The 22,246-nt window shown below is 34.7% G+C and overlaps 1 protein-coding gene across 3 annotated transcripts in view; it reads right to left on the bottom strand.

Moving 5' to 3' along the window:
* Nucleotides 1-22,246, bottom strand: part of tanc1b (tetratricopeptide repeat, ankyrin repeat and coiled-coil containing 1b) — a 317,932-nt gene that overhangs the window by 250,258 nt on the left and 45,428 nt on the right. For all 3 annotated transcript variants that reach the window (XR_012385665.1, XM_068223687.2, XM_021479050.3), the window contains exon 2: nt 17,626-17,707. Coding sequence is in view for 2 of the 3 variants with exons in the window: in XM_068223687.2 (XP_068079788.2) it covers nt 17,626-17,707 (82 nt within the window). In the remaining variant the exon portion in view is untranslated. The remainder of the gene's footprint in view (nt 1-17,625; nt 17,708-22,246) is intronic.

Raw genomic sequence — 22,246 nt, forward strand, 5'->3', positions numbered from 1 at the left:
TCACTTTCAAACAGGAGCTATTCGGCACAGAATATGCCGTTTTGAAAGATATCTGCAGTAAATTGATGTTTTTGCCATCAGAAAGTTTTGTTTATGTTAGCAGGAAGTTGCCAGGCAAGAAAATGCACACATATTTAAAGTCACAGCGAAAAGTATCAGACATGCATGCAGTCATTTTGACCAATATGGTAATTTAAGGCAGAAATGCTCAGTTCTTTACTGTTTTGTAATAAAAAAAATAACAATGTCAGAAAGAAATACACTGATAGTTAGAAAACAGCAGGGTGTTATAAATATGTTTTATTTCAAAGAGTTATAAAATTACAAAAATTAAAAACTCTCTGTGTATCTATCCACTCAAACCTTGCAGATGAGGGATTAATCCGCTCATAAATCAGCTGATTTGACGATGTTTTTAAATGCTTTCTCCAAAGCTTGAAACGCTGTCAGTGATGTAATCAGCACACAAGCAGCCAATAGTGTTCAGCTTTTTTCTGACGACTCCTCCCTTAAAATTTCATTGGCTGTGGTTTGGTAGCTTGAATGAGCTGATGGGGAATGAGATGTTGTCAGATCATGTAGTGTGTGACCCCCCTCTTGTGGATCGTTCACGGAGTGTTGCGTAGTGTGAACACCACAGAGATCAAGACACAAAGTCAAGTCACGTAGTGTGAACGGCACAGCGATCTGCTGATGTTTAAAATCCTGTAGTGTGAACTAGGCTTTAATGGAACAGGACCTGATAACTTGAAAAGCATTAGTCCAGTTATCTTCTGAGATCTCTAATCCCAGGTCCTTTTCCCAAGTCATCTTTAAATTTTGTGTTGTAGGGATTCTGATATTATTAAAATATTCAACATATCTAGAGACAGATTTATCAACTTTTAATACTTTTTTAGAGCCCTCAGACACCCTGTCTGAAGACAATCGGAAACGAATATTGTTTAAGGGGGCTAAAAATATTGACCTTAAGATGGATTTTTTTTTTAATTAAAAACTGCTTTTATTCTATCTGAAATAAAACAAATAAGACTTTCTGCAGGAGAAAAAAATATTTTAGGAAATACTGTGGAAAATTCCTTGCTCTGTTAAACATAATTTGGGAAATATTTAAACAAGAAAAAAATAAATTTCACCTACATGCCTATGATTCCTTAAAATGCTGCCTAGAAGAGCAGCTCATTTTGTCTTCAGCAGTAACAGAGGAAGAAAGTAAAGACTGAAGGGCTGGATTTGAGATTGGAGATTGCGTGGGATAATGGCTGTGGTCTTTGGCATGGAGGAAGAGTTTCCATGATCCTTTTTAAACTCCCTAGAGCGCTGCTGCAGGCCAAACCGCCAACATTTCTCCTCCACCGTGTAGTTAAAAAATGATCAGGGCTTTCTCCTTCACCCATTACCGTTACAAATCACCATGGGCCCATTACATTTAAAGAGCAGGTAGACGATACTAAGTCAATATTCGAGAGACGATGGAGTCTAAATCTGAGAGCTCTGTTTGAGATCTGCTCCAAAACTTTGTGAGGTGCCTATCTATATCTTTTAGGACATTTTTAAAGAGATAGTTCACCCAAAATCGAAAGAATTTCCCTCCATTTACTTACACAAGTGGTTCTTTTAAGTTAAAGAGCCCCTATTATACCTTATAAAAGGTCATATTTTGGATTTGGGGGTCTCCAACAACAGGCTGATATGCACACAAAAAAACACTTTCATTGTATTGTAATATGCATTTATTTTTTTACCTAATTATCCCAATGACTCCAATATGATTTGTTCAGCGATTCATTTGTTCCCAAACCCCCTACTCGATGCTAATCTGCATTGATTGGTCCGATGTACCAGTCTATTGCGAATGGTCGACTGCGTTCAGCACGAGACAGATTGAAATGCCAACCACGGCTTATTAACAATTTTGAAGTAGTCAGAGTGTAGAGTGTACGTGTGAGCCCAATGCAGGAGTGCATTAAAGCAATGCATTTTAACACCAGCATATTGCTCTAAAACTGATATTGGCTTTGACAAACGGCAACAAAAAAAAATACAACACTGTTGCCATTTTTTCCAATAGTGTTTTCAGTCATCTTGACATATTAAGCAAATAACTTCAGTATTTTAAATTTAATTTAATAATTTATATGTAAGATCTTCTATATAAAGGCGACGCAGTGGCGCAGTAGGTAGTGCTGTCGCCTCACAGCAAGTAGGTCGCTGGTTCAAGCCTCGTGGGTTTCCTCCAGGTGCTCCGGTTTCCCCCACAGTCCAAAGACATGCGCTATAGGGGAATTGGGAAGGCTAAATTGTCCGTAGTTTACGAGTGTGTAGGCATGAAGGGCATCCGCTGTGAAAACATGCTGGATAAGTTGGCGGTACATTCCGCTGTGGCGACCCCGGATAATAAAGTATAATAAAATATACTTTAATACTTGAATAAAAATATAAACATAGAATTTTTTTTAAAACCATTACATTTAAAGTGTGTTACATTTTTGTCAGAACTTCCAAAAACTATAAGTTTTATACAAAATTTGACAGCATTAAAAGAATCACAGCTTTTGCGATTGGAAAATCGGACCCTTTCAAAACATGATTTCAATAATCAAATGAAATCGATTAATCGTACAGGCCAACCTTTCACTACATTTTGCGACAGGACGCACACACTGCAGTGGTCACACCTTATATTCTTTTAACATTATGCACAACTTGGTGTTTCCATAATACAAAATATAATGTGATATTACAAAATGCTAGGGCTGGACAATAATTCGATATCAATAAATATCGCGGTAGATTTTTTTCAATAACGATGATATGATTTTTAAACCCAATTCCGGTATTTCGATATAAATTTGCATATATATGTTTTATAATATATATATATATATATATATATATATATATATATATATATATATATATATATATATATATATATATATATATATAAGATCTTATACATTGTATCATTTGTCACTAAATGACGGTCAGTGCTCAGCCGTCAAGAAGAGCGTGATGTCATTTGCGTAATGACGTAAATCACAGACATGCGCTGCTAGCGCTCAGCAGGTGGTTAAATAAGCTACGTCGCAGAAAGTTTTAGCTACAAAATGAGTGCATTGAATTAGTTGGTGAGAGAGAAAAGACTAATGCAGTGGTGTGGAAGTGGTTCGGCTTTTTAAGTTCCGATAAACGTGTAGTTTCGGTGCTCTGCAAAATGTGCAGGAGAGTGGTGCCGACTAGCAGCGGGAACACATCAAATCTGTTTTACCCGATAAAACATACTGAAAGTCAGAAAATGAGGCATCACAAAAGTTTAAGCCAACCTGTCGCCTCACCAAACCAGCGGTGTCAGAAGAGATGAAGCAAACAGATGGCTATGAGGCGCCATGAAGGATTTAAATCAAACTTCGTTTATCAACAAGTGCATATACACCCATAAATTACTCGCATATACAGCTATACTATGTACAAAACATGTATGAAACTTGCGCTTACACATAAACTTAATGCATGCATACATCCACATACACGCGCACATAAACTCGATCATTGCATATACTTGTACCTCGTATAAACACCCAAATTAACACTCACACACACAAACTCGCTGCATGCTGGTATAGCACTCGAGCAAACTTACAAAATAAAGTTCACCAACATATTTATCAGAAATCTGGTTATTGCAAAGCTGATGGAATAGAAAGAATGTGATTAATAGAGGTATTAATTCTGTTAAACAATGAAAATGTGTTATATAAAATATTAGTCTATATAAATAGACAACAGTTAAAGCCCCCCTTTGAATTTTTGTTTCTTTTTTAAATATTTCCAAAATTATGTCTAACAGAGCAAGGAAATGTTCACAGTATGTCTGATAATATTTTTTCTTCTAGAGAAAGTCTTATTTGTTTTATTTCGGCTAGAATAAAAGCCGTTTTAAGGTCAAAATTATTAGCCCCTTTAAGCTATATTTTTTCTGATAGTCTACAAAACAAACCATCATTATCCAATAACTTGCCTACTTACCCTAACCTGCCTAGTTAACCTAATTAGCCTAGTTAAGCCTTTAATTGTGACTAAGCTGTATAGAAGTGTCTTGAAAAATATCTAGTCAAATATTATTTACTGTCATCATGGCAAAGATTAAATAAATCAGTTATTACAGAGGAGTAATAAAAACTATTAAGATTAGAAATGTGTTAAAAAAATCTCTCCGTAAAACAGAAATTGGGGGGAAAATAAATAGGGGGGGCTAATAATTCAGGGGGGCTAATAATTCTGACTTCAAATGTATATAAAAAAATATAAGAACTATTTTATGTTAAACCTTTTAATTTAATTGGGTGATTACATTCACAAATATAAAGAGACAGATAGAACCCTTAAAGAACGGTCAAGATGAAAAGCAACCAGGACTATGAATAAACTCATCTGTTTGTAAAGGTTAAATACAAATAAAAAAGTGAACATTTATTTTTTTGTACTTTAAGAAACAAATAAACAAAAAAACGTTGTAAGAGCCTGGAGGTCTGTTGCAGGCATTTGTAGGTACAGACATCCATTGTGTGCATTGTTGGCACTTTTTCCCTGGCTTTTTAATATTGTTCATATTGATAACTGAATTATATCGTATCGACCGAAATTAAGAAATATATTGTGATATAAATTTTGCTATATCGTCCAGCCCTACAAAATGCGCATAAAAATAGATGGATGCAAACACAGCTATTGTCAAACTCCGCTCGGCATTCTCACAGCGTGAGGACACCAGTAACTAAAGACTGAATCTGAGCTCTGAAGCCTTTCACAAGAGCAATATGATATTCTGTACAACAGGAAAAAACACCCTCTACTCCCTGAATTCAGGCAACATGTGCTGCTATTCATCTAGAGTTTATAGTGCACATGTCCCAGCCGGCCTGCATGGGCATAAATATGCCAGTAAAACCCCACCGGGGCGTCATAAAATGACATGATATGAACGATTCCAGCGGCCACCACATCAAGAGCTGACAAAACATGTCATTCCTTATTCAAGGCAACAGCAGGGATGGAGCGACCGGATTCGTCCCGATGGGATGGAGACGGATGGAGGAATTGAGCAGACACAAAGGCCTGACAGACCTGTGATTTGGGAGACGGGATGGGATTTCTGTGGCATTTGTCAGAGCACTCACTCTAATAGATTGACAATGGACTATTCAGAAACAAAGGATAAAAGAGTAACAGAACTAGTCTAGACTTGCAGATCATTGCAGTAAATGCAAAATTAAACCAATATGATGCAACTTTGCAAACTAAAGTGTTTGTAATAGCTACATTAATAATCAGCTTTGATAGTTCAATCAAACTCGAAACTATTTGAAACACCTCAGCTGCTAAATTACATTCAAATTGAATGAAAAATGCTGGTGCAAATAATCTGATAAACTGGGAAAAAATAGACATGCAAACACCTGAATATACTCATGTCCTAATTCAGATGCATACAGTTAAAGACAAAATATTAGGCCTTCTTTAAAATTTGAAATCTTTTTAAATATTTCCCAAATTATAAGCCATTTTAACACACTTTTTTTTTCTTCTAATATTAACTATATTTTTTCTTCTGGAAAATGTCTTAGTTCTTTCAGTTTGACAAAACGAAGGGGGAAAATAAATAAATAAATGAAATAGATAACTAAAATAATTATAATAAAATAAAACAATAAAAAAAAATTGACTTAAAAACAATAGTAAAAAAATAAAATAAATTTAAATAAAATACAATAATATATTTTTTAAATAATAAAAATTAAATATTTAAATGCAATAAATAAAATAAAATTAAATACAACAATAAAAAGTACGATTAAAAACAATGATAAAAATAAAGTAAATTATTAAAATCAAATATAAAATAATAAAATATAATACAATAATAAAAACAACATTTAAATAAAATACTAAAAATAAAACAAAATACAATAATAAAAGATAAAACAATTAGAAAAATAAAATAAAATATTACAATTAGAAAAAAAATTTATAGTAAAAATAAAATATTTAAATAGAATAATAAAAATAAATACAATAATTAAAAATAATTAAAATAAAATAGTACAATAAAAAATAAAAACATTTAAAAATATATTTAAATAAAATAATACAAATAAAATACTATATTAAAAAAAATATATAAAATAAAATATTTAAATAAAAGAATTCAAATGAAATACAATACAAAAATAGAACATTTTAAATAAAAATTTAATATTTAAATTAAATTAAATACAATAATAAAACAAAAACAAAACAGCTGAGCTAACTATAGATTTTTTGGGGTTTTACTTCAGACCTAAAAAAAAAAAAAAAACTAAAAACATCAAATTTTGTAGCATGATTAAATAGTTTAAAATGTATGGCATGTACAACCAGTTAACATCAGTGTGCACACATCTATAAAAATCCTAAATGAAGTGCTCGATCAAGCCAAACACTTTTTTTGGTGACTTTTTCTAATGTACAACCAGCTCACGTTGTCATACTGTCTAATTTAACAAGCATCAAACAAGAACCAGATGAATGTGTGCCAAAATACTGTACAGTTTGAATATGATGCAAGATCTTTTATATCAGAGACAAGTGCTTTCCACTAATGCAGAGACAGAAGGGTGTGTAAAACATGATTCATGCATGAAGAACATGTTTCTGCAGAAAACAGCATTGCAGAGAAACAACAAGGGGCTTTCCCATGGTAACTCTGCTTTATAAGATCTCTAGGGCCCCTTGATGGATGTCAGTGATGTCTCTAGATGATGAAGCACAGACAGTGATGCCTGCATGACGGCACATGATCTTAAGGAGAACATACTAAATACATTCTTCACAAAGCAACAAAAAAGGCTGCATTGACTAATAAAAAAAGAAAAAAAACTATCATGGAATAAAATGTGTTAGAAAAAGTCAAAGTTAATCAGTGAAGCAATTAATATCATTAGTCACAGCCCTTAGATGTCAATAGTGGTTTCCATCCACCTATTTGTATGCACATTTTGGAATATCACTTACAAAAATGTTGAGTGAAAATGGAAAGATCTGCATTAATTATAAAAATGTGCATGACAAATGTTCTCTCAACACTATATTCGATAAGAAAAAATGCACATAAATTATGACAGAAACACATTACTGAATACATTCCAGCATGTGCATCAGTAAAGTGCACATGTGAAACTAAATTGTGAGTCTAAATTGCATCTTTAGATGGAAACATACTGATAGCTACCGATAACTCCTGAGAACATCAGTCCAACAACATAATAATTAAGCTAAAAGTAAAATAAATTTGAAATAAATAAAAAATGTATTAAAATGTAATGAATAAATATAAAACAAAAACGAATATTAAAACAAAAAAATTAAAAGTAAAATTAATTGATAAAATATTAATTAATTAATACAATATAAAAAATTAATAATAAAAAGTAAAAATGTAATAAAAATTAAATAAATAATAATAAATAGAAAAACAAAAAAGGTAAAATAAAAAATTTATGAGTTAATAAGTATAGAAAATTAAATAAGATTTAAAAAAATAAAAAAATATATATATATAAATATAAAAATAAACTAAAATAAATATAAAAATATTTAAATTAACAAATAAATATATTAAATTAAAAATAAATAAATAAATAAATAAAATAAAATCAAATAAGTAAAAATAAAATAAATGAATAAAATACATTAAATAAAAAATTTAATAAATATAAAACAAATAAATATAAAATAAAAATATATAAAACTAAACACTTTTTTGTTTAAATGATACAAAATTTAACACATTTTTAAACATAAATTAAATATTAAGTATTAATAACTAATTTCTAATAACCAATTTCTTTAATCTTTGCCATGATGACTGCACATAAAATTTAACTAGATATTTTACAAGATACTCAGCTTAAGTATTCAATTTAGTGACATTTAAAAGCTTAACTAGATTAAATAGGGTAACTAGGCAAGCTATGGTAATTAGGCAAGTCATTGTGTGACAATGGTTTGTTCTGTAGACAACGCAAAGCATATACTGCTTAAGAGAGCTAATAATACTGACCTTTTAATAGTTTTTTAAAAAATGAAAAACTGCTTTTATTCTAGCTGAAATAAAACAAATAAGACTTTCTCCAGAAGAAAAAATATTTTAGGAAATACTGTGAAAATTGCCTTGCTCTGTTAAACATCATTTGGGAAATATTTTGGGATTAATATATATATATATATATATATATATATATATATATATATATATATATATATATATATATATATATATATATATATATATATATATATATATATATATATATATATATATATATATATATATGTATTGGGAAAAATCTCACAGAGCTGTGTAGGTGGAGCTACAGTATTCTAAACCAATCAGCTGAGAGTTCTAACATCCCTTTCATCTCCAGCTGTGTGCCAGTAGCTTGGCACAAAAAAATAAAAGATCATCTGGTTCTTTATTCACAAGACTGTATTGAATGAAAGCGAACATGTCACAGCCTGATTTAAATCGGAGCTTTATAAAAGCAGCCCCGGACAGAAACAGACATAAAACAGAAGCAATGAGCTCAGATTGTGTCATTTTACAGGTATCAATTATCAATGAGAAAAGAAAAGCCCCAGAGAATGACATCTGACTGAACTCGGTGACTCCCTTTTTTTAACATCTAGTGATTTACCCATGTCTACAAAGCTAAATACATCACTATAAACTATAAATACAATAAATAACACAACAGAATATCTACAGAAATGTCAAAAATGCAAGATATCTAAAGGTAACTACTACATGTGATTTGGAGTTGTCCTGGTTTGTATGGTTTTTGTGAATATACAGTTGAAGTCAATAGTTATAGCTACCCCAATCAGTCTCGATCCTAGAGTTTGGATACTACTCTACGACTACTAGGACACTGAACTACTAGGCTCAAATGATCATAACAAAATACAATCACACTTCTGGCTGGAACGGCAGAGAAAATTGTATATTAATTACCTGGAAGTCATCTCATTCTCTATCTAGAAAGCATTGGATCGACAAACTAAGTAATTTCTTTATGACATTCAGTAGACTTTTCGCATGAGTTCAAGGGGGTCAACAAAATATTTTGGCCTCTTTTTAGGACCACTGATTTCATAGTTGCATACTAAAACAAATTATTCATTGGATTTACTCTTTTATTTTTAAGGTGAGTACTTCCAAACAATTTATATGGGTTGAATTTAAACAAACAAATAAAGTTGAAATAAATAACTAGGCAAGGCAGGTTTATTTATATAGCACAATACATACACAGTGGCAATTTAAAGTGCTGAATAATAAAAGAGACAAGTGTAAGAAAATAAAAACAAATGATAAGAATTATAAAAATAGATAAAACAGATAAAAATGTGTTAAATAGATTATAAGATAATGAAAAAGTAAAACATAATAGTGTGATCTGTGGCACGCAGCACAGTGCTCATTCAGTAAAGGCACAGCTAAACAGATGTGTATTCAGTCTTGACTTGAACGTGCCTAATGTTGGAGCACATCTGACCATTTCTGGAAGCTGATTCCAGCAGTGGGGGGCATAGTGGATGAAAGCTGATTCACCCTGCTTTGACTGAACTCTTGGAACTTCTAGTTTATATGATAGTAAAGATCTGAGTGATCTGTTATGTTTGTATTCAGTGAGCATATCTGTAATGTATTGAGCTCCTAGGCCATTTAGTGATTTATAGACCAGTAATTATACTTTAAAATCTATTCTGGATGTAACTGGGAGCCAGTGTAGAGACCTGAGGACAGGTGTGATGTGCTCTGATTTCCTGGTTCTGGTCAGAATCCTGGCTGCAGCGTTCTGGATGAGCTGCAACTGTCTGACTGTCTTTTTAGGAAGGCCAGTGAGGAGGCCGTTACAGTAATCGACCCTGCTGCTGATAAAAGCATGAACAAGTTTCTCTAAATCTTCACTAGAAACAAAGCATCTGATTCTTGCAATGTTTTTGAGATGATGGTATGCTGATTTACTGACTGCTTTGACATGACTACTGAAACTCAGATCTGACTCCAGAGTCACACAAAGATTTTTGACCTTATTTTTTGTCGTTTGACCCTTAGTGTCAAGGTACGCATTTACCTTGAGAACTGAAGAAAGTTTTGGCACATTCAACTGTTCATTTCATCAATGCATTGGCAGAGGGTGTCAATGGGGCTGTAGTCTTTAGGCAGTAAGGCTAAGTAGATCTGAGTGTCATCAGCATAGCTGTGGTAGGAGATTTGGTTCGTTCTCATTATTTGGCTCAGAGGGAGCATGTAAAGGTTGAACTACATTTAATTTGTTTGTTTTAATTCAGCCATGTAAATTGTTCACTTCCCTTAAAAATTAATTAGTAAATCCAATGAATCAATGTTTTAAGCGCATGTTGTTGTTATGATTCTTCGTTTATTTATTTATTATTTTTTAATTATGTACAACATGCTTTGTTTTACATACAACTGAAAATAAAACAGATTAATAATAATATTCATTCATTCATTCATTCATTTTCTTGTCGGCTTAGTCCCTTTTTTAATCTGGGGTCGCGACAGCGGAATGAACCGCCAACTTATCCAGCAAGTTTTTACGCAGCGGATGCCCTTCCAGCCGCAACCCATCTCTTGGAAACATCCATACACACATTCACACACACACTTGTACACTACGGACAATTTAGCCTACCCAATTCACCTGTACCGCATGTGTTTGGACTGTGGGGGAAACCGGAGCACCCGGAGGAAACCCACATGAAGGCAGGGAGAACATGCAAACTCCACACAGAAACACCAACTGAGCCGAGGTTCCAACCAGCAACCCAGCGACCTTCTTGCTGTGAGGCAACACCACTACCTACTGCGCCACTGCCTCGCTCAATAATATTAATAATAATAATAACAACAACACTCAGCAACTCACAGTAGTGTTAAGCCTGGTTTATACTTCTGCGTTAAGTGATCGGCATGACCCGTAGTGCTAACCATGTGCATAGCCATGCATTTATACTTCTGCGTGCTGTTTGTGTTGCTCTGCAATACACTTGGCAGTAGGTTATTATGTTCCTCTGTGTCGAGTTTCTTCACAGGTGTTTTGTTTGTTCTGAACGCTACCTTAAATGCACAAGTGGCTCAAACTCGCTTATTCAGAGACGGGAAACGGCGGACGTGCAACAACTTTAATCATAAGGTAAACACAACACAACAATTTCCATCTGGAGCTCCTTCACGGGACTCGACATTTGCAAACAATCGGGCCCGTGGCTCTCAGCATCGCCCACACTCGTCACCACTACCAAGCTGACCAATCACAGAGCTTGAACTATGCGTCATTGCAACGTGTGTACTCCAGCAGGGAATTTCTCCAGATCTACCTAAGCTCAAACTCCCCTCTCGCCTAGGGAGCCCCAGACTCAAGGATCTTATGAGCTCAGGGCTCTCTCCTGGGACAGCATGCCAAACAAGCGTTATGATAAATCATCATATTTTTATAAATGTATAAATGCAAATATTTTGCCTCATTTGCCCTTTTTTGATTGAAAACCGAATTAAAGAGCCATGTGATTTTGCTCTCCTCTTTCCAGCAACAACATTACCATCCCCTAGTATTTTACAAAGCTTTAAACACTACCCATAATGCCTAAAAATGCTGTCAACATGAGAGCAGCTCACTGGGTTTTAGAGCAGAAGTGTGGTGTTTGGGTCTAAAGCCTTAATTTGTGCATCTCCGTTGAGACAAAATCTATATAAATATTTCCATAGCAACATCCCATTATCCCGGGGAATACGAGTGTACACAAAAGCACATCTCCTCCTAATTCTCCTGGAGCGTTCAGCACACCTGTTTCCACAACAGCGGCGTAAACCAGAAACCACATCATAAATCCTGCTACATAAATCCCACGCTTTGATCAGACACACGCTGACAGATTTCAGACGCAGATTCCACACGTGACATTAGGCATCCTGAAACAACGTTTGTCATGCATCATCTTAATTAGCACGTATTTACAAGACTACAGCCTTCTGATGGGCTTTGTGTAGTATGAAGCAACAAATTAGCTGCGCATGATGACTTACTTGAACACAAGAAACCAATTACAGAAAATGTGCAAACTCTGATTGGAGGTAATAAGGTTTGAATTCTGTCATCACCCTTAAAGAGCAGGCAACATGGATTTTAAAAAAAAAGGGAAATATTTAATACGGCAAACAGCACTACACTTGATAGGCAAAGTGGAGCGAGACTGGGGTTTGAGTCTGGTACCACAAACCAGGAAAAACAAAACCCTAAAAAAGCAGGTGAGTTTGTGGTAGAAGCATGCAGCCGCGATGGCTTTTGTCTTCTAGTTTGCTTTTGTAAACATTATCAGTTGGATTCAGTGAAGGAGGTGTGTGGGTCAGTTGATATCAAGTGAATATATTATGTACAACAACAAACCGACAGGCAGTGTTGGGCAAGCTACTTGAAAAATGTAGTGAGCTAAGCTATAAGCTACTTAAAATGTAGCTTAACTACACTAAATGGCACCCCCTGGGAAATGTAGCAAGCTAAGCTAAAAGCTACAAGGCAAAAGCAGCTCAGCTACATCCAAGCGATTTTTGCAATTTTTATTTTTAAATCGAAGCAACTTCAATCCAAGTCAATCAGATCTTAGTGATCGATAAAACGGTCAATGAAACATATGAGGCAGAATAGTTCAGTTCAGGAATTTACTGTAAATAGTAGCCTATGCTGTACCAAACAGAAACAAATTATAGTATAACAGCTAAAACAAAAAATCCAATAAAACCAGGTGTTAAATATTTAAAATACTATAGTAAAGGGAAATATTTTTGAACTATATATATATATATATATATATATATATATATATATATATATATATATATATATATATATATATATATATTAGGGATGTGCGGAGCAGCCGGTATTTGTATTTGTATTTGTATTTGTTGAGGGGGAAAAGTATTTGTATTTGTATTTGTATTTGTATTCGAGTAAAATTCAAAATGGCGCAGAAATATATATTTTTTCTATTACACTTCTAATTTACGTTATAGTGAAAGTATTGATTAATTATACCCATTATATAAATTATAGATATGCAATATTGGCTGTTGTTTTTGAACATGTGATAAGAAATGTCATTGAAAAGAAAATAACATAGAAGCCATTATCTCATCCATGGTTAAACCAACAACTAATAAAATACCATTGTGAATAATATGAACCCCACCACCACCGTTCTTGTTGAAGGACACTGAATAGACAGAATAAAAACAAATAATACTTCAAAAAACTGTTCTTCTTCTGAAAGAACTTTTTTCCAATGGACAGAATTCCAAAAATAAGCTAAATAAATCTAAATAAAACCCTGCCTGGGAGATCTGGCAGAACAAAAGTATTCTGTATAATACTAAAAGATGCAGCCTTGCTATTATCATCTGCCAGCCACAAAAAAGACACAAAGTTTGTTTGTTTGTTTATTTAGAGATATCTGCAAATATTTTTCAATGGAAGTCAATGGAGGAATATGACTAGTCAGTCATAATATATTTGCAGATATTTCCAATCTGAATTATAATTATGACAAGTCAAAATATAATTAGAGATATCTCTAAATATATTTATGGATAGTCTCAACAAGGTTTAAATGCTAAAACGGCTTGCCATACGCACAGTGGCACAGTGGAGATTTCTCTAGTTATATCGTTTCAGTCGTTTGTTATGCAGTGACATGCAGTCAAATATTTCGCCAAACAGTCCTTAGGGATGCGGTGACACGCAGTCAGATATTTTACCGGACAGATCCGCCACTTTTGGCGCGCATAAACAATCATAAAGCTCTCGTGCTGCAGGAATGAGGAGGTCTGCTGAAGGCGCACAGCTGACGTGCAGTGAGGGGTTTGCGTCTTTAATAAACTACGGCAGTTTGCGATCACTGAACAGTAAGAATGATTAATAAATCCATATGAAACAGTCCCTTAACAGTCACGTCTCGCTTTCAGTTTCGGGCTTTGGCGCGTTTTGCACTGAGCGTGTCTCTCTCTCTCTCTCTCTCTCTTTCTCACTCTCTCTCTCTCTTTCTCACTCACTCACGCGGGCATGCACTGTGGTCTCATGAGGAAGCGCTGCTTTTTTAATATAGTGTTTTTCTTGCTCCCGAATACAAATAATTTTTCAAGTATTTGTTCGAATCAAGTATTCGTAAAAACACGCTATTCGTGCCTTTCCGAATACCGTATTCGGGTTCGGCTCCACCCTTAATATATATATATATATATATATATATTTATTTATTTATTTATTTTTATATATATTTATTGCATCTTAACATGAACTTTTAGAGGTTTGGTCAGGAGGAATCCTGCTTCAGAAATAACTTCTCTCCCTCAGTCATCTTTCAATCAAGCAAGTTTCGGTTGGCGACATCGCCAACCAGAGGCGGCAGTAACGCATCAAAAAGTTTGTTGTCGAACACCGTAAAACAGAAAGAAGAATTCCTCATTCTAGCCATCATAAGGATTTACTTTCACCGGCTACACACTGGCCTCACAGCTCCGTGAATGTCGGTGCAGTCACTTATTGATCTGTAAATGTAGCTTGTGTGGACGCTACTGCGCTACTTGACTAATAAAATAACTTTGCGACTGTAAAGCAATTTGATTTAGAAAGTAGCGACGCTACCACCAAGCTACTGAGAAATGTAGTTAAGCTAGTAGCGTCACTACTACAAGTAGTCGGCCCAACACTGCCGACAGGATTCTCTCACAGATGCATACAAGAAGGACAGCTCAGCTTTTCACTCATCATAACATACATGCTGCTGATGATGTGACAATAAAAGTGATTTGGTTTGATTTAATGTATTTTTCGAAGAAATGTCCTCTAGTGGATTTATGAGAAATATCACATTTGAGAAAATGTGACCCAATAATGTATTTAAGATGGTCAAAAATGTACACGGCGCCCTCTAGTGGATTTTTAAAAACAAAAACTGCAGGAAAACGTACTTCAGGGTACATATTTGTCGGTTGTCAAAACTTTTGCCCTGGACACATATTCCCAATGAGCGGGAGTTAGAAAAGTTTATTCATTCTGCTTTGACTTAGTCTCTGATTTATCAGAGGTTGCCACAGTGGAATAAATCACCAGCTTGGTTGGAAAAATTGCTAATCTAAAAAGTGAGCGATAATAATTTAAAGATTTTGTCTATCAAATAAAAGAGTTGACTCTGAATAATCTTAACAAGTCATTCCATTTGAAAATGTTTTGGCTACTACTGATCTACTTCAACATGATCAAAGCAACTCATTTGCATAATTCACACCTTCCTGCAAATATGAATCTAATTGGGGCGTTTCATTTCTGACAATAGCAGTTGGCCAATCAGAGCAGAGTTGGCTTAGTAATGGGGGAGGGGTTTACAGACGCATAAGGTCGCATAAAATGCTTTCAAATATGCAATTTTTCTTTAATGTTTGACGTAATCTTAACTGAAAAATGCATTAAGCAGCCCATCCCTTTTTACAGTAAACAACATCCAACAATGTTTTGTTTTTATCACAGCTCTGCCAGTGAGAGTGGCTGAGCTCAAGCCTATACAGCAATAGCATCTTAAATGGGGCGGGGCATGTGAAATACTAGCGAGCAATTGATTGGTCAGAAGATTTGATGAGAATCTTAAGTATGAGGTGATGTCAAGAAAATCAGAACAGGAACACTGGAGTGGTTTAAAGCCTCGATTCATCGGATGACAGCTTATAGACAAACTGATTGACGTGGCTTTGAGACACTCCAGTGTGCCTGTATCTGTGGTTTCACTCAGTAAACAGTGGTGAGTTCGGTGAACTGATGACCTTCACGGCCAATCACAGTCATTTCTGTTAAGCATGTGAACACAATGGCAAATCAGCTCAAGTGTTAGTGGGAAGTGTAAGTTTATAAAATTTCAATTCGATTGGTATCCAGGGCTCGAAATTAACTTTCTTACTTGGTAGCAACGGTGCTCCCAACCTGAAATATTTAATAGCACCAGAAAAAATTTAGGAGCACCCACCAAAAATGAATGATATATTTGACAAGTTGTATATTAAGGGATTTATTGTATTTGAAAACAACATCAATTGGGACAAACAAAACCCAGAAACAATTATCTAACTAATGCTGTGATGACTTGATATTTGTGCAATAATTCCAAAATAAATGTTGAATAATTATAAAATATTAATGATGACGATGATGACAATAATACTAATAATAAATTATATTTGTCATGATCATGCTGCCTTGAATGTGCTTTAATGTAAGTTATCTGCTATATAAAGTTCTGCTGTTACTTTATGAAAAATAAACTGATGGTTTGCATCAAACACAAATGAAGCATTGCAGTAAGAAATATTTATTTTGTACTATTGTTTTTATACATGTCAATTTAATAAATAATATTTCTGCTACAAAACAAACGATATGCTGAAAGCTGCAAAGCAGTCCTCAGTAATTAAATAGAAAACTAATATACACCCATAGACTGTAAAATATACACCTCAAGAAAGAACGGACAAAAGAAAGAAAGAGAAAAGTCTCACTTTTAAAAGTTTTGGATTCGGTTCGTGTCGTTTTAATGCATTTTTCTGTGTTTGTGGAAAAGCATGCGAGTCAGCCGGTCCAATATGAGGGGGGCAGAGCAGGATTCTCCCGATAAACACCGGCGCAATGCTGTTCTTTGTTATAACCTGCATCAGTTTAAATGCAGTAAAGGCAAGCTTCTTCGGCGATGGTGTTTTAGCGGACATTTAGCGGACGAGTAAACGTATGAAAATGTTACGAATTGCCGTGAGATTGTGTTGGCTGAACACGCAGTGCACGCAACGCATCGAGAGTCAGTATACTTTTCACTTTTCAGCCGTTTGCATTCCCCGCGGTCACAAAAGCTCCCTCCCTGTCATCTGACAGCGGAAAGTCTTGAGTGATTGACAGCTAATATGAACCAATATAGCAGCAGGGAAGACCGATTTAAAAAAAACAAAAAACAGGTCGCACTACAACCAATATATGCAGTCCCACGAATGCTCTCAATATATATTATGAGGTCGCATAGCTTAAATTTCAGGTGCATATGCGACCAAAATAGTCGCAATTTCGAGCCCTGGTATCGAATTCCAGTATGGTGACAACCCTAATTGAAACTAACATCTAAAAAAAACATTATTTGATTTCATGGGAACTTGAAGCACGAAAATGATTCAAACAAACCACATGTAAAACCAAATGATTCTATTATTAATAGATAGATTAATAGATTAATTTTATTATTAATATAAATTATTCTGTCCTTTGATGCATTTAAACCTTTTAAAAATAGATTAGGACGCTTTAAAACACCATGTGACCTGCTCTTTAAAGAAATGTCATCATCCAAGTGGAAAAGCTGCAACATTGTTTTGTAACAGGTCCCGAAATTCAGCGCTGGAGATCACAACTGTAAAATGTTTTGATTTGTTGATGAAATCAAAAGCCAGAAACATATCAGATTGAGTTTTCCTACCTGCATCCTTCTTGTTTTTCCCACCATCTCTGCTCTTCTTCAGCACGGCCTTGAACATGGCGTGACTCCAGGAATGACTGCTCTGTAGAAACATGAGAGATTTCTCACATGAAGCAGCAGGTTTCTATGCAGTTGGTTAATATTTTTATTAAAAGAAGCAGAGTTATGCTTTCCTTATGGAGATCACGTTACTTGTATCGTTGCAAAATGTAAACTATACCATAGCTCTGATCTAATTTCAAAAATGGGACTGTAAGGCATGAAGGTATTATTAACATTAACAGTGTGTGCTCACTTTTCAAATATTTGTCATTTAAACTACTAAACTATGCCTAAATAGGGCTGAGCGATACAGCAAACAAAATACCACAATATCATGTTTTATATCATTCGATATCGATAATTATTGCATATTTTTTAATAATCCATTTAGGAATATTAGTTTAACCCATTTATTTTAATTGACCAACATTACTAATTACTACAACATGCAAATAGCTTTAATCGAAAAACAAAACTATTTAATCTCTTTATAATAAAATAAAAATAAGTGTTAAAGAGACTCTTAAACTTGATAAAGTGTGTGCAATGGCAAAGTGTAAATTAAAGATGCAGAACCGACCTGATCCCGATACCAAAATTCTGAGTATCGACCGATACAGATCCGATCCCGATAATGCACTTTTTTCCTTCTTTTTTCCTTCTAAGCATAGTACAGTTTCTATAGTTCCTGTGATAAATTTGAATAACATATCTTCTTTAGTAAAAATAACAGACCTATAGGCCTACAGTATATTACAGATGGCACAATTCAACTAAAACATGATGCTTGCTGTAAACAGGGCTAAATTATTTGAGCATCCGTTATGACATTGATCTGTTTTGGTCCAAATTGTGTTTCCTTTTTTAATATTAAGATTTTTCCTTGAAATCTGTAATAGGCTTCCAATATTGACCCTAATCAAAAATCAAACAGGTCTGTTAAATAAAGTATTAATATAAATAAAATGACAGTGACATATTCACAGTTTCAGAGTAGCCTATATTAGGCTAAATCATTTTCTGTTAATGACGATCCATATTGCGTACTTTTATTAATTTAATCAACTACTTTGACCACAATGAGAATTTCCCTCGAAGGAATTAACTCAGTCTGAAGGATGAGTGAACAGAAAATGTTTAATATCACAGAATAATCTTATGGAGCGGTGCGCGTCACGTCTGTGCGTGAATAAAGTGCTTGATGCATCACTGAGACACAGAGCCAAGCCCTCCGGTATCAGCAGACACTTCCAAAACTTAAGGATCTTGAGGATCTGTTCAGTGTATTATTAAGCCTATTCTAATTTATAATTTTCAGGAAGGCTTACCTGAAGAGCAGGTAATAACCCTCTCGACTCCAGTGTTGCGAACGCAATCTGCTGATCTAACAGACACAGCGCAACATGATTTAGAAACAGCAATCAACTCCTTGTTGCAGGTCAAAATGAACACATTTAATGCGAATCTAAATGCATATCTCCACTGATTACTACGGAACCCCGAAAGGGAGGTAGTGGAGGAGAAAAAAATTGGCTTGGTGAAAAAAAAAATGGGTGAAAGAAAAAAATGGGTGGGAGGAAAATATATATTTCAAAGTTTTTGCGTTCCCTCGCAAAGTTTTGCGTTATATCGCAAAGATGTTTTGCGTTCCCTTGCAAAACAATATATATATATATATATATATATATATATATATATATATATATATATATATATATATATATATATATATATATATATATATATATATATATTTTTTTTTTTTTTTTTTTTTTTTTTAACTGCTGTTATTCTAGCTGAAATAAAACAATTCAGACTTTCTACAGAATTAAAAATATTATTAGACGTACTGTGATAAATTCCTTGCTCTGTTCAACATTATTTGGGAAATATTTAAAGAAAAACTAATTCACAGGAGGGCCAATAATTTTGACTTAACTGTACATATAAATATTTCAGCGTAATAAAGAATATAATAAGAACACGATCCAAAAAACCTCTTGTATATTTGATTTCTCTATTTGGCAATATTTGAGGATTTTTCCCACAGAGTGTGCACCCACTGTAATGTGCGATCACTGGTGGGCCGGCATGGAAAGAATTCTTCAATATTTGCACAGAGCAGCTCCGCTCCGCTATCTTGTTATTCCGGAAAACAAGCTGTTGGATTCCCAGCATTCCTCATCTAATTGATGCTAAACGGCTGAACTTGGCTTCTCGTGGCACTTGTCATGATATCGCTGAGGTTCCTTCACCTCTCACATGCTCTCTCAAAATTAGCAACGAGGGTCAAATGCATTTGGACACATTTATTAATCTGCTTAGACAGTTTGTGCTGTACACAGGGATTAGACCTGCGGTTATAGCTTGTTGCTATTAAACATGCATTCATTTGTGATATAGATGTAATTTCACGTAAATCAAATACTTATTCAAGTTCTAAACTGTAAATACTTAGGACCCCTCCACACCATACATTCCAATTAAATGTCATGTGAAGTGCTTTGAAAATATTTAATATTTGACGTAATATTAACATCAAGACAGAGCAGGACATATAGTAGCTCTTCCCCTAGTCTTAGTGGTTATGCTAAGCACTTCCCACAAACCTCTAGCTAAACTTCTGATGCATATGGCACACCTTTCTGAAAACACTTAAGAAGGTTGCACACCGGATGAGCCGCTCAGCGTCATGACACGCCACACGCATGACAGTTGGAAGTATCGCATACCGGATGCTATGGCTGGGCCGGTAGACGATGCCATCGTCCATCGCTGATGGCCAATAGACAACACTATGCTGAGTAGGCACCGCCGATGCTCCGCCCCGCCGCAAACCCGCTCATGAAAAATACACACTCAGGCCCTGTTTACACCAATACATCTCAGTATTAAAATGGCATTTAGGAACGAATATGATCCACATCCACACGGCGTTTTACCTAGCAGTTCTGAACAGCCCTCCGTCCACTGAAAATGCACATCACATGACCAAACACAGACACAAGTGGTGCTCACTGCAGACACTACCAGACACATACATGCTTATGTTATTTAAAATGAAACTATTCAGATGGTGCCCTGAGGTGCAGCAGAAATATGAACAGTGTATTTTCAACTACAGACCAAGTCCTTGTTCCAGCAAATTGATTCCTTTTCTTTCCTTTTTCTTTACTGTAATTTGCCATAAAAATCATAAATAAATCAATAATAAAAAAAATGTAAAAAAATTATATATATATATATATATATATATATATAATTAGCGCTGTCAAAATTAGTGCGTTAACGCATGCGATTAATTTTAAATAATTAACGCATTAAAAAAATGAACGCAATTAACGCAGTTCAGGTTTTTTTTACTTCCTGTTGTGGTGGACGTGTGTTCAACATGCAATAAATGTGGATAAGACCAAGGAAGCACTTTTTGAAGGCAAGTTCCAGTATAAAACAATTAGTTGCATCACAAGTTATCCAGAGTTTCATGCAATTTCGGGTGTTTCATTTTTAACTTTCGACTTCTGTTGTAAGTTGATACCGCATGGCGAACAGAAAGAAAATCCTCCGCATTTCGTGACTCGGTGTTCCTTTAAGGTAAGGTTCCTTTTATGTGAATGTACTCAGAATGTCTGGTGAAGTCGCAAGCTGTCAAAGACAGGGCATTACTCTGCCTTTTAGCATGAGCCTCCAAGTTTAGCGTGTTTCCTCATTAAAAGCAATGAAAGTGTATGCTTCGCATTGCTGTGTCAGAATCCTTGTGAAATACAGTAATACTTTAGGACGCTTAGTTTAAGCAAATTTGATGAACGTGATCATGCGTGTTGAATCTGAGGGGAGTCGCTCCAGTATGGAAGGCTGTTGGGGCCAAAACGTCTGCAGCGCGTTGTGTGTGTCTTTCTGTGTGTCTGTCTGTGTCAGGCCCATTGAGGGGTGTCAGGGGTGGAGTGAGCGACGTAAGGGCGAGAGGGGTGTGCAATGTATTTAACGACCGGTTTGCAAGAAATTATCATTCATTTGCGGGCATTTGGGAGTCTCTGTGCACTTGCGGGATACTCCTAGTCTTAGCAACTGGATGAATGTAAAGGAGGATTGAGCAAAATTGTTACTACCCTATAACTAATGTTATCAACTCACAGCAAAAAAAACTTTACAATGAGTGCAACAGTTTGTATTCTATAGTTTATTATTATAATTTTTCATTTTCCATATCTGCAATTCCTGTATTTTGGCATTTTTTTTTGCAGTCCACCTAGAATCCAACATGGAAATCAATGTTTTCTTTATTGGCATTGATTGTTTTGAAATTTAAATGCCTGCCATCTTTGTGTGAGAGTCTTACTAGCCAATTAAGTGGGCACAATTGAGTGATGAGTGTCTCGCTAAATAGTCAACTGAAAGCATACAAACTTCAGGTTTGGATATTTATATCTTCTAAATGTGAATAGTCACAGTTGTATTAGCAGAAAAACTAAAAATTGCAATGTCAGTTTTTTCCAATATCATACAATCCTAACAGCCAGGCAACAAAAACTGCTTCTAATATTAAAATATAAAGTGTGTCTGACAGCTCCGCTCAGAT

The sequence above is a fragment of the Danio rerio genome, chromosome 9 (assembly GCF_049306965.1).
Source record: "Danio rerio strain Tuebingen ecotype United States chromosome 9, GRCz12tu, whole genome shotgun sequence".
NCBI lineage: Eukaryota > Metazoa > Chordata > Actinopteri > Cypriniformes > Danionidae > Danio > Danio rerio.